We start from the raw sequence: 16320 nt of genomic DNA, 5'->3' as shown, positions 1-16320 counted from the left end.
AATCATGGAGGAATATCCGGTAATGTCCACTTCGCAGGGCACTTACAGTCAAATATAACAAACCTATGAAGCAATAAGAGAAACATACTAAATGTGCAGAGCGGGGGTAGGCGATGACTGGAATTGAGAACCGCTGGTCTAGACATGCCAAAAATTTGACGCTACAGCACAGCAGCTCTTCTTCTTCGTTTTCTTAACTTTCTAGATCTTTTTTATGCCCAAACATACACACTACACACTGACTAAAATTAAAAAAGTGAAAAAGCATAATAGGACCCCTTTAATGAATATAAAGTTCCAAAGAACAGCCTATATCTATTCTAAGAATGTAAAAGTCTTTAAGGCATCCTTACTCAATTAAAGTATTCATTTCTTTTTTTTTAAACATTGATCACAAACTTTTTAATGGTAGTACATGTAAATCTTATGTGTGTCATATTGCTGTTATAGTATTAGTTCCAACTAAAAAATGGAATGCATCTTTTTATTAGCCAGTATAATAGCATCTTGAGCATAACTCACTGGTCTGCTCAACTAATTTGAGAATAACTCCACCAATGTGCAGGTCAGAGGTCACACTGATTTGGAGGGGTGGGGCATCAGGACCAAGATCCTCCACTGTGACTGTAAGGTCCCACGCTGCCATTCTGCTGCCGGGAGATCCCAAAAATATGGAAACAATGAGGTTTGATCAAACATAAGCTGTTCTGTACACTACTGAAATCAAATGATCAGTTTTGAGCATGGACCAAACATTAAAAGGAATGATGAGCAGCTGTATATCACATGTTTAACATGATCATACTGAAGGTAATGGTGGTGACACATCACCAGCTCAGTGTGATCATGCTGTCTTGCTCCTAGTTAAGTTCACTGAGGCTGATACTTCCCGTTTATATGAATCACATGGAACCACATTTCCTCTTTTGGTCAAGCATCTAATCCATCAGTGCATGTAATGGTGTGTTGGTTTATATGTATTGGTCGTGTGGGTGTGTGTGTGATAATTCTGAATATAGCTAACTGAAACTGAAACCTGAAATAGACCCAAACTCAAGAAACATCATAAAATATTACTGAACAACTCAACTTCATGACTTTTTAAACTGTAACATAAATGTAATTTAAACGTCACAATAACGTAAGTGTATGTAGACACAACACTGCAAAATAGGGCAATGTGTAGCTAATAAACACCTTTAGATAATATACAGTTTATATAAATAAAATGCTTTAGATGTAATTTAACCAACTTAATATTGAATTATATTGTAAATTTCTATTCTAAATGATCACCTGTTTGTTCATGATCTGAAATAAAGTGACTACAGAAATATCTCACTGTTACTGTTTTAAATGACTCACTGCTAATAGCTCAAAATATAAGTCAAATAATTATAGTTTTGTTACCTTTTCTCTTTTACTCTGGATTTGCTGATGATGGTGTCTCCCTCTTGTGCGGTCAATTAAATGCTGGTAGGTCTCTTTTTGAGATACACAGACAAACACACACTCATATGGACAAGACCCCTCTGCTGCTTAAAACCAGTTGTGGTTTTTCATGGTATGTCAGAGCTGACTAAATAGGGTGTTCCTCTTTTGTCAGCTTCCGGTGTAACGGAACTGTGTTGTTTTCACACTAAATGCGCTCTTACACAAGGCAACAAAAACACAGGCACTTAGAATCATGATAGTTATAAATACTGCAGAGACAACTGAGTGTATAGGAATTATGTAGGCTATTGTTATTTTTCACAGTGTAAAATGGTGCTATGCTCAAATTATTGATTTTATCACTTGAAATAATATGAAAGAGAGGCTTCTGTAGAGTGTTTATTTAGCCAACATCGCACAAAAGAAGAAGAAGAAAAAAAAGATATAAACGGGTTAAAAAAACACACATTTCAGTGCAATTTTATCTTCATCTAAATGTTTTATATTAACTGAGAGTAAATATTTGTACATTAAAAAAACTTTACCTGTCCAAGAACTCGCAATTATTGTGCTACTTTTCTGTTTTGTATTTGTTTTATAAATAAATTGATTAAAAAAAATTATATACTGCCAGTCAAAAATTTGAAATAATTACATTTTTAAAATGTTTTTGAAAGAAGTCTCTTATTCTCACCAAGGATGCATTTATGAAAAATACAGTAAAAAACAGAAATATTCTGAAATATTCTAAAATATTATTACAGTTTTAAAGTATTTTTTCTATTATAATATATTTTAAAATGTAATTGATTCCTGTGATAGTAAAGCTGAATTTTCAGCAGACATTACTTCAGTCTTCAGTGTCACGATACTACTACCAATAAAAATGGTTAAGAAACTAAAAATAGTGACCAGCACCTAAATTCGTATAAAGTTTAATACAAAATCAGAACGTTGATAAAACTTTATGTCAATTGTATGTCAAACCAAAATGATTAGTGACAAGACAGCTTGACTAAAATATCGCGCTTACACCTTTTTGCCGCTAGATGTCAGTAAAGGATGAATGATGTTGATCCGGGACAGTCCAAATAACGAGAAGCGCTTGCGATTGAATTCATGGACCCCTACATATTGGTATAGTCCCATTTGCTTTCATTGTATCAGTCAAGACAGTCGAGTTTCAATTTCACTATTGTTATTTAAAGCTATAAAAAGCTCTAAAACTGCTTATTACAACAAACTCCAAATCGAAACAAGGATAAACTCAAGGCGCAGACGGGAGACATTCGGGCTTTAAACGTTAAATTTGCCACAGCTGTCAAGACAGACCACACTATGGCGTTTCAGATGTCAAAACTTGCTGCTCGTGTTTCGCTCTCCAGAAGCGTTGGGTTCATTTCCAGCGCTGGAAACAGATGTCCGAGTCATCTCAATTTCATCAGCAGACTTGCACATCGCTCCTTTCATTCTCTCTGCGGCGCGGGCAGAGGGTCTGCGAGTATCAAAGTGCTGCCCTCCCCGGGGGTCTTACGTAAAGCAGACAGGTGGGAGAAGGTTTCCACGGCCTCAAAGTCCCTTCACAGGCAGAGTGGAGGGGCTGTTAAGCCGCGCCGCGTCACCAGGGTTGTTATAGGCGCCGTGGGGGTCTCTGCTGCGGTGCTGGCCTCTCTGAGCACGAGCACGCTGCACGCCTTGAACCTGGATTCTGAGAGCAGTGACTGGAAAGAGGCGAAGAGTGAGTGCCTCCCTAGAGAGTGTACAGATGTCAGAACCGCTGTCCAACACACACTTCACTGACAGAGAACCAGAAATAAATATAATGTAACTAGAATAATTAAGAAATAGATTACTTGTGTCACTTCGAGACTAATTTGCAAATGACTGTACATTATCCCGACTATCTATCTATCTATCTAAACTATTTGAAACTTTCAGACTAGACTCAAGCCAGCATCCAAGTTTTTTGTTTTAACTGCCCAAATCAGCTATTGACCAATCAGAATCTTTGAATTTATCAATAACATCAAACTGAGCCCTGAAATGTCTAAATAAAAATAAAATGACATGTTTTTATTTTTATTCATTCATCATATTTATCTTTGGTAGAAAAGCTTTGCTCCATGGATAAGGAGAAGAGGAGGGAAATGTACAGGGTTGACTTCATTCCTCTGGAGAAGATTCCTGTCTGGAGTCCCTCAGGTGAACAAAACACACTAAAACACTCATGTATAAAAATACGAAAAGTGAGTCTTTTTGTTTAAATCCTAAAACAATTTAACCTGGAGTCCGTAAATTCTTAGAAGGATGAAGACATGAATATATTGTTGTATGAAGGCCAGCTTATATAGGGGTTGTTTGGTGTAAATACATGTTAACATTACTGTGTGCTTCCTCTTAGGTGACCCCTCTTGTAAGCCTCGGTACAAAGTCAATGAAGAGCTGAATAGGAAAATATCCCTCTTCAGTGGTGACATCACAAAACTGGAGATCGACGCAATCGCCAACGCAGGTGAGAATTGCAGTACAGGAAAATTCAGTCTATGTTACCTGGTCTGCCAAACGATTTTATTGTTTCCCAAGAGCGCCATATATCATAAACTTAAAACAAAGATTCAGCAGTTTATTGTTAAGATATTTTTTTGCAGTCTTTTTAAACATTTTTTTTACCATAATCGCAAGTCATTTTTGTTGAAAATATGCAATACGTAGGAGAATTTGTCATAGTTGAGTTGAGCTCTAGTGCTCTGGCCCTGTTTTTATATAATAAGGCAGTGAACCTTTCAACTTCTTGATTTGCAGCACTAAATGTCCATTTGAGTTTAGAGAGCCCTTCAATAGAACAAAAAAATAAACTCTCTCATCCATATCGCTCTTTTTCCAGTACTATTTTAATAAAAGTTGCCATTTAGAAAGAGCAGAAATTATCGGCAATCCTCATCGGTAGATGTCATGTCACTAGGTGGAGATAGAGCTTACTGTCTGTGTGTGGTATCCAGTCCCTTTGTAGACACACCTGAAGGTTTCAAACATTCATCTGCATTTGCCAGTTTGTTCTTGGCAGTTGCAGAACAAAGTGACTTTCAGGAACTTCTCAGCTTTTCACATTTGCATCCTTTAAATAGCTAAAGAGACAAGTCAGGCACTAAAATGACAGACTAAAAACTCTCTCAGTTGCATCTTAGTGAAGATGCACCTGCAAACCTTAGTCAGAATAGCTGTATTTAATTTTGCCAAAGGAAACAAGGTTGTGAGGGACATATTTACAGCACATTCAGTGGGTTATACTGTTGTGTACATTGGTGTCAGTAGTTCAATACTAAAGTACATCATTCCAAAAGATTGATTGTAAAAATTAGCTGCAAACTAAGACTTTAGGACTATACATCTGTCCCCTCAGGCTTGTTTTCAGTCGTGTTAAAATAAATATGTCATCTATCCTGACTAAGGTCCATTTTAGGTCAGGAAATGAATCATTTTGATAATTAATATACTGCTGTTAGAGTCAGCATATTCCAGGTATTTAGCATATTGACATTAGCATATTCATACAGTGTTAGTAGAGTGCTCAGGTTTATTATTTCTCCATCATCAACTCTAAGCTGCCATAAAGCAAAGCAATGACTGGTTAATGTTTTAGCAATCATATTACCACAGGACCTTATGCTTACTGCTAGTCGGCCTAATGGAGCTCATTGAAACAGGCATGCAGAGAGATCGTTTTCCGACTTGTTCGGAACATGAGCAGAAAGAGAAGAAGTGGGCGAGGAGAAAAAGAAGCTGAAAAGTCAAAGGACTAAGAGTGGGCACGGAGAGAAAGAGAGGGGTTTGTCAGAGAGGGCATTGATTCATCTCTGCCAGTTGACGCATTGATCGGCTGGCTGTAGGTCTTGGTGTAAAAGCGTGAGGATTAACAGACTGTCCAGTGGTCATTAATTTAGAGGTTGGAATGAACTTCCTAGGACTGCTAAGTGTGCATCTCACTTACCTAAGTACCCAAGTGAGCACAAGCATGTTGCTTTATAGATTTCGCAGGTATAACCAAAGACTATAGAATACCCAAGACGTGTCACTCGTATAGTTTTGAATGAGGGAAAATGCTACGCTCAATATGGCCACTCTATCGAAAAGCCCCGCCTTTTGAGTAAAAGAGCCAATCACTAATCGGTAAAGTCATCGCATCACTGCAGCTGCGTTAGAAATCCCGGTTGCTATAGAAACAGTCAGCATTATGCAACGCACACTTAGGACTTCGCATGTGCACTAGCTGGTCTAGCCTGAAAAATACGCTTTTTTTTTAAATGCAAATAAACAACATTTATAAGGCAGTTGTTGTCAGATTTCATTGGTGATTTCAAATGTGAAATTTAATCGTAAGCTTGGTGAACAGTTTTGAAGAATTTGATGTTTCCCCATTCAAAGAAATAGGAGCTGCACTTGCATGCCGGAGAGGCATTTCAAAGATGGCCGCCGAGTGAAATGACTTGCCTGAGTCATTTTTGAGTCCAGTACACTCAAAAAATATATGGGCCTAATTTTAAGAATTATGCAATTGTGCATAGGCCTATTTATTACACGGTTTTAACACAAACTAATTTAATGTGATGCATATTTGTCGGTCATACATAAATGAAAGATTTCTGCCCTCTTCACAAAAATCATGGCCTAGTTTATCAACTATTTGCATCTATTTGATTTTATTTAACAAATCATATTCAGAGTGAATGTATTCAAATAGAATCAGCATAAATCTGTTCATTGTAAGAAACAAATAAATCTTATTCTGTTAAAAAGTATGAACATTGTTAAAATATGGCTAGCTTCAATTAGTTGAATTGGATTTATTGAAGTATATATATTGTTGTGTATTCAAAACACAGTCAGTTTAATAGTAGTATTACAGAAATCTTATCCGTCTCATTTATGTATGAATGACAAATATGCATTACATTAAGTTTATTAGTTTGTTAAAACTGTGTAATCCAAATAGATGGAAATTTTATATGCAATTCAAATACATAAATGTAAAATTTAGGTCTAAATATTTTTTGAGTGCAGCACATTAATGTGATGAAAATTATACATGTACTGTTCAAAGAAAACCACCCTTACCTTTTTATTATGGTGTATATAATTCTGTGATCATGCATTTGACCAGTCACCTTACAAATGTTACAGTGCAGTGATTATTTTGATTCCATTTATCTTTACATTTTCATCTGTGGAAGCTGCTACACCAGGGTGAGCAAGATTTTTGGCAAAGGGGCCATATTGGGTTTTAAATGGAGGGTGCAATTACCTTTGAGATGCAATGCTCTTGTATTCTAAAAGCTGAGAGAAGTCTATGTACTCATCTTAATAAATGACACACAATTTTCTGAAGTATATCTGGCTAATGGGGCCACTCAGTTCATTTTTTGAACTACCTTCAGTATTGCTCTGCAAAGGTAGACAATTTTCACCAGGCATTATACAAGGTTTATTTGACTTCCCTCTACTTTCCTGGAGAGTTTATGATTCATATTTACAAAATGGTAAACTAAGAGCTTTAAACTCTTAGAAACAGTATAGTAATAGGTAGTATTCCCAGGTTATTGTCTGTTTCAGTAGTACACAGAGAAATCATTATCAAGAGAAAAGTGTCATGCTCATGTGTGCATATTATAGAAAACTGTCATGAAAAAACATAATTTTAAGGTAGTTGCTGAGCGGTTTCCCGGATCCAACAAGTGTCACGTAATGTAGTGTTTCATAACCCTGGTCCTGAATCCCCCATTGACTGTACATTTTGGATGCCTTATCTGACATTCCCATTTCAGGTCTTCGAGACTCTACTAAAGAGTGGATGTCTTGAATGCAGGTGTGTTTGATTAGGGAGACATCCAAAATGTGCAGTGTTGGATGTATACCACAACCAGGGTTGGGAGACAGGTCTGTGTTTTATTAAAAGGTATCACTGAGATGTAAGTAGCACCAAGCAACGGCTTTCCTTTGAACAGAATATAGCACTGGAGATCAATCATCTCCAAAATGCAGTTAGATGTTTGGTGGCACCCTTCACAGTAGAGTGAGAGAACACGCTCATGGTTGCCATATTTGGGTGAACTGAGTAAAATATTGGGCAAGTTGTGCAGGTTTAAAGCTCTGATTGAGTATTTTGGTTTGGATCCTTTGTTAAATGCTTGTGGAGGCTCGTTAGGAGCGATAACAGAGCTATCGAATGACAAAATTTCAGGATAATTGACCTGGATTAAACCACGTCGAGGGCCGTAGTTTGCCCGTGTGTTTGCTAGACTCTTATGAAGGTCAGAATTGAACAACCGTTGAACTGAGCAAAAACGTACAAACTTTGAGAACTCAATCAGTCAATAGGGAGAGTGATGGAGAGGTGGGCTGGAGTGGGGAGGACTGTTTGTCTGTTGTTCTCAATAAAGATTGGATTTACAATAACATTGCCTCCACCCCCTGTCCTCTCTCTCCTCCCTCTCACAGCATTTTAAAGCTCTTGGCTCCTGGATCTGCCCTATAAAACACCGTAAACATAAAATCCACAAGCACTTAGAAACTGTCCTTCCGAGAGCAGGGGTGGAGGGAGGGATAAACATCCTTTTTACGCCACTAGCCATCCATCGCTCTGTCAATCCACCCATCCATCTAGTTAGTGGGAGAGGATATACTGTCCTGTATTGGTTTATTAAGTTGCATTACATTGTGAATAGTGTATTGTGATTGGGCTTGTGAGAAAAACCACATGCCCTTTGTCGGTTTTACAACTGAAAAGTACAAAAATAATAAAAAAAAAATATATATTGTTATTATTATTATTAGGGGAAGGTTATGATGTAGGATCATAACCTTGAAACAGAATAAACAGTGTTGTTTAATGAAGATTATTTGGAGTGTTGCCTCACAATGTTTGCTCATGGGAGAAATTGCATTCGCCCTCCATGTTTATTCATATTCTGCTGGGAATTAAAAAACGAGTGTCAGTGTTCGGAGTTACAGATAAGCGATATTGCAGACACAGATACAGAAACGATCCCAGATAAGAGTGACGCCATGCAGTATAGATTAAAATGGAACTAAGAGTTTTTATTACATTTTTTAAAAATAGAAAAAATGAAATTGGATGGATTTGATTGAATTTCTGTATTATAAAAAGCAGCAAAAGAAAGTGAAGGGCACTGTGGATGGGCTTAAGGTTACTAGTTTTTTTTTTTTGTGTTTTTTTTCGACTTTTGACTGACTGCAGAATAATCTAGAAAGCCCCAAGATGTGTGGCGCAGAACTCTATCTTTACCCTCAGCCAGAAAAATAGCCCCACAGACAGAGGAGAGAGGCATGGATGAGAATGAAGGGAGTAATGCTGCATTTCTGCCTGTGCAGTTTTAGCCTTCACTGCCGGGTTTGACGGTATGCATAATTCACACTGATATGTCTTCCTTTCACAAAAAGCTTGTGATATTCACACCGCTATAGCAGGGAGTGTGGATAGCGCCACACAAGCGTATGTAAAATGTGTAGACATCTCTAAATAGGACTGAAAATGCAGCTTATTTGTCAAAGAGCATAAACCATTAAATCTGTTATCTGTTGCAAATGAAGCTCAGCATCCTTAGCTGGTGGTTAAGACCCCTCTCACCAGCGTAGGCGAATTTAAAATGAATTCACACTGAGAAATCTCACATCTCTCAGCATATGCCACATTGTTGCTAATTGGAAACCAAGCTTGTTGGAGGGAAATGGTTGTCACACACGCAACCCTAATAAATTCATTCTGTCTGCGTCACTTAGAAAATTTAATTTCAGTGAAATGGCTTTTCTTTTATATAGCGTTTTAGCCAATTTAGTTTGTTTTGTTGAATACTGCGGCACTTTGAAAGAAGAAAAAAGGTTTAAACGTATGTGAACAATGAATATAAATTGAATGAGAATATGAACTGTTCATATATTTTGGAACATCCAGAAATTCCCAAATGTAGTGCCGTGGCTGAATTCTGTTTGATGCCCAAGGCTTTGGAATCAGCTTTCAGTTACTGAACCTTTAACGATATTAATGATTTAGGATTTAAAAAAAAAAAAAGATCTGAGCATGTTTGCAGAATGGCAGCCTCATAGCAATTATTTCAGGCCTTGTTAAAAGCCTCCCACCTATACCATTCTCTCACAATCAATCGCCACTTTAGCTCCAATGAAGGAATGTGAAATTGTTGGTCTCCTCTTAGTCTAATTAGTCTAATTGACCCAATGTGGTAAATGCAGGGGAAAGAGGCATGTTGTTCATCAGGGACAACTTCTGAGAGTTGCTGCTGCTGTTTGGATAGGTGCAATTGCTTAGTGTAATTGTAATTCTCGGTTTGGTTTCGCTAGAGACAACGTGAGAGGCGCTGTGAAGACTCAGGTGTACCTTCTCAGGATTTGATTTACCAGTAATTGGGACTTGTCAAACTCTCAAGTTAATTGTTGGGTATAGTGAAGTTGGCCTTTTTAACTGGTAATTTTAGTGGCAAAAGCTACTTTCAGATACTCTTTGCCTTTTGTGGATCATTATAGATGCTGTTACTGTGGATTCCTCCATATGTCAGTGTCTGCAACTGTCTTCAGCTGTCCTCATGCATAATAAGACTCAATAATTTGATGTTGCTGTGAATTGTAAATCGCTATGAAAGAAGGTGCTGTTTTCATTTGAGAAATGGGTTGGGGAACAGGTGCAAATAACTAATTAAACTGTATGCTGTCTGAGAAACTGTGCTGAGGACACAGCACGTGCTGCTTTTATGTACACATTAAGCTATTGAAGAGCTTGTGTTTAAAGGCCATTCTTTCTTGGATACTGTATACCGCGCTTCCCCCCTCTCATTATATTGATCTCTACATTGATTACACAGGCATTACCACGCTCTCCATATTGGAGGCATGTTTGCTCTTAAATAGACACTATGAAATTGGATACTCTTTTCCTTATTCACTCTTCCAGCAGACGAGTATTCGCCATATATGCCTATCAATGCCACCATGGAGATTTTATCTAAACTGTTTAGCTTCACAAGGCCCAGACAAGGGGATTTTGTCTCATACATGATGTGTGAATTTGTTATTATTTTAAAGTACAGGGAAAATGTTTTCTTGGAATATAGATTATATATTTCTATAGCTTCTCATTAACTTCATACACATTGACAATGTATTTCATCACAACTTTTAATGATACATATATGAATGAAAAAGATAACAAGCTTTATTTACTATTCATCATAATGTATATCCGTATCTATAAGGAGAGAAAGACGTGATTTACATGGACTACTTTTTGAATAGTTCACTTTTAAAATGCATCAGAAAAGGCTGGAAAATTGCAGATCCGGTACGGATATCCATTTAGTGTCGCTAACTTGCTACTCTCTCGGCTAATGCTGCATTTAAGTCACACAAAGTCAGACTGTGGAAAAAAGTGGATTGTCTTTAATCAGTTAAAGACCTTAGTTCTCTCTCTTCCTTCTTAGCCCACACACAAGATGCAGAGGTTCACAGTGTTACATATTTTATAAATCCCTGATTTCTGTTTTTCCTGCACCTCTGGGTTGTAGATACACACACTGTTTCACACACAAAGATTGTAAAGAGATGACATGTTAATGTTGTCTGAATTTTTTCTAGTCATCTACTAGATTTAGTGTCCATGATATTTTCTGGTATGTCCTTTAGTTGCCCTTTAGTTTGCTATTTTACATGCTAAATTGACTGCATTATCTATGTCAGCGTGTCAGTTTGGGTTCATTCATCAATTAGTGTTGCCCCCTGTCATGATTGTCTTTCTGTTTAGTTAAAATGACCTCAGATTTTTTGAAGTCATTCCTTTTGTCATAATTGAAATACATGTCTGTTGTTGAGCAGGTAAAACTACTGAGCTTCATATATTGTGTTTGACTGTTCTTGAAACCTCCATGTGGGGAATGGAAAATGTGATTTGTTTTGTTTGTTTGTTTTTTCAGACATAAGATAGCCACTTTTTCAGTGTCTTATTTTTTTAGACAAATTTTCTTTGTGAACATGAAACCTTTTTCTGCGCCTTCATCTCTTTCCTTTTGTCTCTTTCTACCCCACTTTTCCCACTCCCATTAAAAGAAAAGAAAAGAAAATTTGAGGTCTTTCATTGTCAAAACCATTATCACCACTGTCAGCTCTCTTGGTTGGGAACAAAGTCCTCGTGCTGCGTGCAAAAGAAATAGAGAGAATAAAGGAAAAGCCCATAAAAGGAGGGAGAGAGAACTGAGAATTAGAATTTGAATAACAAAAAGATTTCTTTTTCTTGCTGTCGTCGTCAGTATCCCCCAGAATGGAAAGGCATCAGTTTTCCCCAGTGCATATATACACAGTAAAGTCCAGGTAGTAAATTTAAATCTATATGAACCTGGTCCCAGAACTCATCATTATCATGCTAACCCTTAAAATGAGCTAGTTTTATGACACTGATAATCATTGGTACTAAGATGCAAAAACAGCTTCAATTATCATCTGAATATTGGATGACATCAACACAAAGAGTGGTATCCCTGGCACCTTCTGACTATTATTGGTATTTTAAGCATGTTCCAGAGGGTTTTTGCCCATTAAGAACAATGTTTTGAAAACAGACTAAAGGAGGCACAAAGGGTACTTTGGAATAGGGGTGTGCCGAATGAAAACCTGCTCCATTCACGTATCACGAGGTGTTCCTTTCTGAACATTTTTACCTAACCATGTTATTGTTTTGCATCATTTATGTAGAGTGGCTGCAGTACAGTCCATATAGCTTTTTTAACACCTGATTTTGAATAGTAAATCATATTCATTCTTGTACATAGAGTAACATCACTAAATTACCCATTTCACTTAGCAGAATTCTGATTTTTGTTTTAAACGTCTTCATGTTAAAACAGCACTCCAATGGTGTGAAAACTATGCTATTTTAAGTATAAATATTTAGATTTTTTAAAAATCTACTTGAAGTCTTCTATCCAGTAATAACTTTTTGTGTATGATAGATGGGGGAAAAATGGTCCCCTTAGAATCGGCACACCCCTACTTTAGAACTTAGGGAAAAGAACCCTTACCCAACTGCTTTACCTGATAACAGGAACATTATAGGCAGGGGGCTATAAAAAGGCTATCACGTGTATGAATAATCTATGTCTGGTATTCCTCCTTCTCTGTACCCTCGATTTGTTCCATAGCCTGGATTTCCTGTGTGGTTCAGGGTGCTCCTATATAGAGTTGCATTATTAGAGGGAAAGATAGTATGAATGTATGTCATATCCTCAACTTTTGCCTTTGGCTGCAAAGGCTGTTGGGCAGACATTGGTGTCATTTGAAAGCCGTGAGGTCTGATTTCTAAGATGGACGTGTCTTTTATGGTTCCTGACTCAACATAGTCATCAAAATGTTTGATGGCACCTCGTGATCCAACAACATCTCTGCCGTATATAGAATGGTCACCTGGCGCAAGGTACCCTGCACGGTGTCCGTACCAGCAGAAGATGGCAAAAATTAAGAACAAAGACACCAGTGCTGTTGCACCTCCAATAATTCCAGCAAGTGGTAGGGCTGACAGTTGGTCAGTTCCTTGATCACTGTCCTGGTCTGAAATAGACTGCTCTAGGGGATCAGTCTCTGTTTTGGCACAAGCAGGGTGCTCATGCTCTGAGTTTGTGTTAATGTTTAAACCCCCAGTTGCTGTAAAATAGGTTATTTTACCATCGTTTCCAGAGAGGGGCACCAAGCAGATGATGTAACTTGACTGGGGCTGTAGTTGCGTAAGTAAATACTCACGGCGATCCCCTGGCACAAGTGTTTCTGTGATTGACCCCATTGCGGGACTGTTGCCTAGTCGTAACCAGGAAAGTCTGAAGGAGGGGACTGGCTGTGCAGCCTGCCAGGTAATGTGGACTGTCTCTGGTGTGAGAGGTTTTACACTGATTAGTAATGATTTATCTGTAACCCCATTTCCACCTCCAAGACTGTCCTGGCTAATATCTGAATACTTGTGTCCTGGTCGTCTGGATCTGAGGGTAAAGAGTGAACCCTGCGGAAGTGGAGGGGTTGTTGTAGCTGGTGCTTGTGTGGGAAAATAATCTTTCTCCTTCTTTGCTCCATCGTTTCCAACCATTCCTCCCGCAGTATCTGCGCTGACCTCGCAGTCTTCCAGTTGACTTGTAAGGTCCCTTAGTGCCATGCCTCTTAGTCTTTCTGGTCCATGGCAAGTTAAACCTCTCACAGTCACAGATGAACCTCGCTCATGCAACCAGTCATGAAGCCAGCGGAGGTTACAGCCACAGTACCAGGGATTTCCTCGGACAAGTAATTGTGAAAGGCTGTCCAGGTCCTTGAATAAACCTCTCGGAAGAGTCGTCAAGTTGTTACCTGATAGGTCCAGTTTCTGTAGCCTTCGCATGCCATCCAGGGAGCTTCGTGGCATGTGGGCTATGGCATTGTCCTGTAGATAAAGCCGAAGGAGATGCATACTTGGAAGGTTTAATGGTGGTGCCTGGAGCGAGTTACGAACCAGAGAGAGCTCTGTGAGGTTAGACAGCCGTGAGAATGTATCATCTGCAATACGTTGATTTGCCAGCAGATTTCCATCAAGGAAGAGACGTCTTAGAGAGGAGAGACCTCGAAATGCGTGTGTTGGAATAGTTGAAATGCGATTGTCGTCTAGGCGGAGTTCCTCAAGTGATGCAGGCAGTCCTGATGGTATACTTGAGAGGTGGTTGCGTGACAAAAAAAGAAGACGCAGCCTTGGATTGTTGGCGAATGCTTTGTCTTCTATGCTTACGGTTGAAACGGAATTGTCATCCATGTGAAGCTTCTCCAGCAGGGGTAGCCGTGCAAGAGCGGAACGGGGTAAAGTTCGTATATTGTTGTCCTGTAGGTGAAGTTCTCGTAGTGACGGAGGCAGATGTGTTGGAAAATCGTCAAGTTCATTATCATAAAGGTAAACTACTCTCACAGTCAGTCGTCGCTCTAAAGATGTTGGTAGCCCAGCATTGTCTATTCGGTTGTTTTGCAGATACAGCACAGCTGCCGTTAATGGTAATGGTGGGATGATACTCAAGCCACGGTCATTGCAGTAAATGAAGCCATCATCGCACCTGCAAGCTGAGGGGCATGGCACATCTCCCTGAAGCTCCGCCTCACCGAGAGCTGCCTCAGCGGCGGCAGCTGTTGCTGCAGCAAACTCGAGGACTTCAACCAATAATGTCAGGCATAGGAGAAGTAGGAACAACCAATCACGGAGTTCAACTAGGCTCTCTGTGGCCATAATTCCAGGCAATGTACCCCACTCTCTCTGCAGAGGTAATTTATCCCAATGTCTCAAGCCAATATTCTTGGTCAGTGTAGTATTGAAAACGCAGGTTTTTCTTGCCCTTCTTTACTTCCAATCACAAGCCCTGTGGGAAATATAGAAAATGTTTTTTTTCTAAGAATTTTTCAAAATACAGAGGTTACATTTGGTTTAGAGTTCAGTGCAATTATCCAAATATCTGTTATATAGTACGCTGTCTGACTTTTACAGGACTTCTGCTTAAATGTGAAAAACATTGCAAGGTGGTAAAAGGGTTAGTAAGCAAGATCAGAGAAAATCAGTAAAGCTGAACGGCTTTCTAGACAACCTTACAGAACAACTGACAGATAGGGAGCATTAGACATAACATTAGAATAAAAAAGGACTGGAAGAGAATGGCAAATGGATTGCGGTTGAGCTATATAAATAAATAGTGTGGAAAGAGTTGAATGTAATGATTACATTGCTACATTATACACTGAAAATTGTAGGTGTGAGGTGGTCGTTCTAAACCTATATTAAAATGTTATTGACATTTGAGTTCCTGGAAAAACAATTACAGGTTTATTCCTGGATTGACCTTAAGTCATATTACAATTCAAATGTTACAGGGAACTGTGTTTGAATAAATTACTAGTTTAATTTTAGCTCAAGTTTTTGAAAGTTCACGAAAGTGTCAGAGTTCTCGTTTTCGGCCTGATTTGCAATTGAGATTTACGTAGATGAAAACCACAGACGTTTACAACAAATTGACATGCATAATAGCTAGATGCTGGTTGTTATTGTTTTCAAAATAGCATGAATTATTCAGAGAGACTACATAGAATACCCAACAGAGATTTCACTCTGTGTTTAACCAATCATTGACTAGATGGCCGGGGATTGTGAATTTCCTGTGTATGTATTAGTCTGTAAGGTTTGTCTGTGACTCTTATCAATGTTAAACAGAGGAAGGAAGGCAAAGAATATTTGCAATTTAGCTAGAAATTCATTTTATTTTATTATTTTTTTAATAATAATTTAATATCTAGACTGTCCTGTAAGGTCTAAAATGTTTTGGGCCAGTGAGTTATTACCACTAAATATCTTGCATTTATTCATTCAGTTTTATTAAAATTGCCAAAGAGTGATTAGTCTTGGAAATATCATTAAGAACTAGGGCTGAACGATTATGACAAAAATCATAATTGTCGATTAATCCCTTGAAATTGTAATTGCGATTATTAATTACGATTATCACAATTTACATTGAATGATGTTTATACCATTGTTTGATGCAACTGCGTGCCGTATGGTTATATGAAAATAAACAACTGAAAAACCTTTAGTGCTTTTCTATAGTATTAAGCCTCAAATGTCAACTATACATCGGATCGGTTTCTTCTTTAAATTATAAAAAAAGTAAAAATATGAATGGTATTATAATGTTATACTAAAACTAAAACAATGGAAAACCCCTTAAGATAACATATAGAAAGAAAAAAACATATCTTAAGCGTGCAGAATAACACATGGATGATTAATTCCCGCTTTGAACGATTACGTAATTGTGGCATCCATAATTG

The 16320-nt window shown here is 38.1% G+C and overlaps 3 protein-coding genes across 7 annotated transcripts in view; 1 reads left to right on the top strand and 2 right to left on the bottom strand.

Annotated features, from left to right (window-relative positions):
* The window catches only part of LOC107676531 (fermitin family homolog 3-like), a 9646-nt gene extending 8106 nt beyond the window's left edge, over positions 1–1540 (bottom strand). Inside the window, exons 1-2 of one of the 2 annotated variants that reach the window (XM_016471094.1) lie at positions 1411–1540; positions 523–650 (exon numbers count right to left, since the gene is read on the bottom strand). In XM_016471094.1, coding sequence (XP_016326580.1) covers positions 523–646 — 124 coding nt within the window. In that variant the 5' untranslated portion in view covers positions 647–650; positions 1411–1540. The remainder of the gene's footprint in view (positions 1–522; positions 651–1410) is intronic. The other variant, XM_016471095.1, reaches the window with a different exon arrangement.
* Positions 1541–2494: 954 nt separating this feature from the next.
* The window catches only part of LOC107676530 (O-acetyl-ADP-ribose deacetylase MACROD1-like), a 74072-nt gene continuing 60246 nt past the window's right edge, over positions 2495–16320 (top strand). Inside the window, exons 1-3 of one of the 2 annotated variants that reach the window (XM_016471093.1) lie at positions 2495–3172; positions 3544–3636; positions 3836–3946. In XM_016471093.1, the coding sequence (XP_016326579.1) occupies positions 2773–3172; positions 3544–3636; positions 3836–3946 (604 nt within the window). In that variant the 5' untranslated portion in view covers positions 2495–2772. The remainder of the gene's footprint in view (positions 3173–3543; positions 3637–3835; positions 3947–16320) is intronic. The other variant, XM_016471092.1, reaches the window with a different exon arrangement.
* The window catches only part of LOC107676529 (leucine-rich repeat transmembrane protein FLRT1-like), a 38364-nt gene continuing 32763 nt past the window's right edge, over positions 10720–16320 (bottom strand). For all 3 annotated transcript variants that reach the window (XM_016471089.1, XM_016471090.1, XM_016471091.1), the window contains one exon: positions 10720–14861. In XM_016471089.1, the coding sequence (XP_016326575.1) occupies positions 12584–14731 (2148 nt within the window). In that variant the 5' untranslated portion in view covers positions 14732–14861 and the 3' untranslated portion in view covers positions 10720–12583. The remainder of the gene's footprint in view (positions 14862–16320) is intronic.

The sequence above is a fragment of the Sinocyclocheilus anshuiensis genome, unplaced genomic scaffold, assembly GCF_001515605.1.
Source record: "Sinocyclocheilus anshuiensis isolate Anshui unplaced genomic scaffold, SAMN03320099.WGS_v1.1 scaffold64, whole genome shotgun sequence".
Taxonomy (NCBI): Eukaryota; Metazoa; Chordata; class Actinopteri; order Cypriniformes; family Cyprinidae; genus Sinocyclocheilus; species Sinocyclocheilus anshuiensis.
Note: the sequence above shows the minus strand (reverse complement) of the source record. Positions and strands in the feature narration are given on the sequence as shown.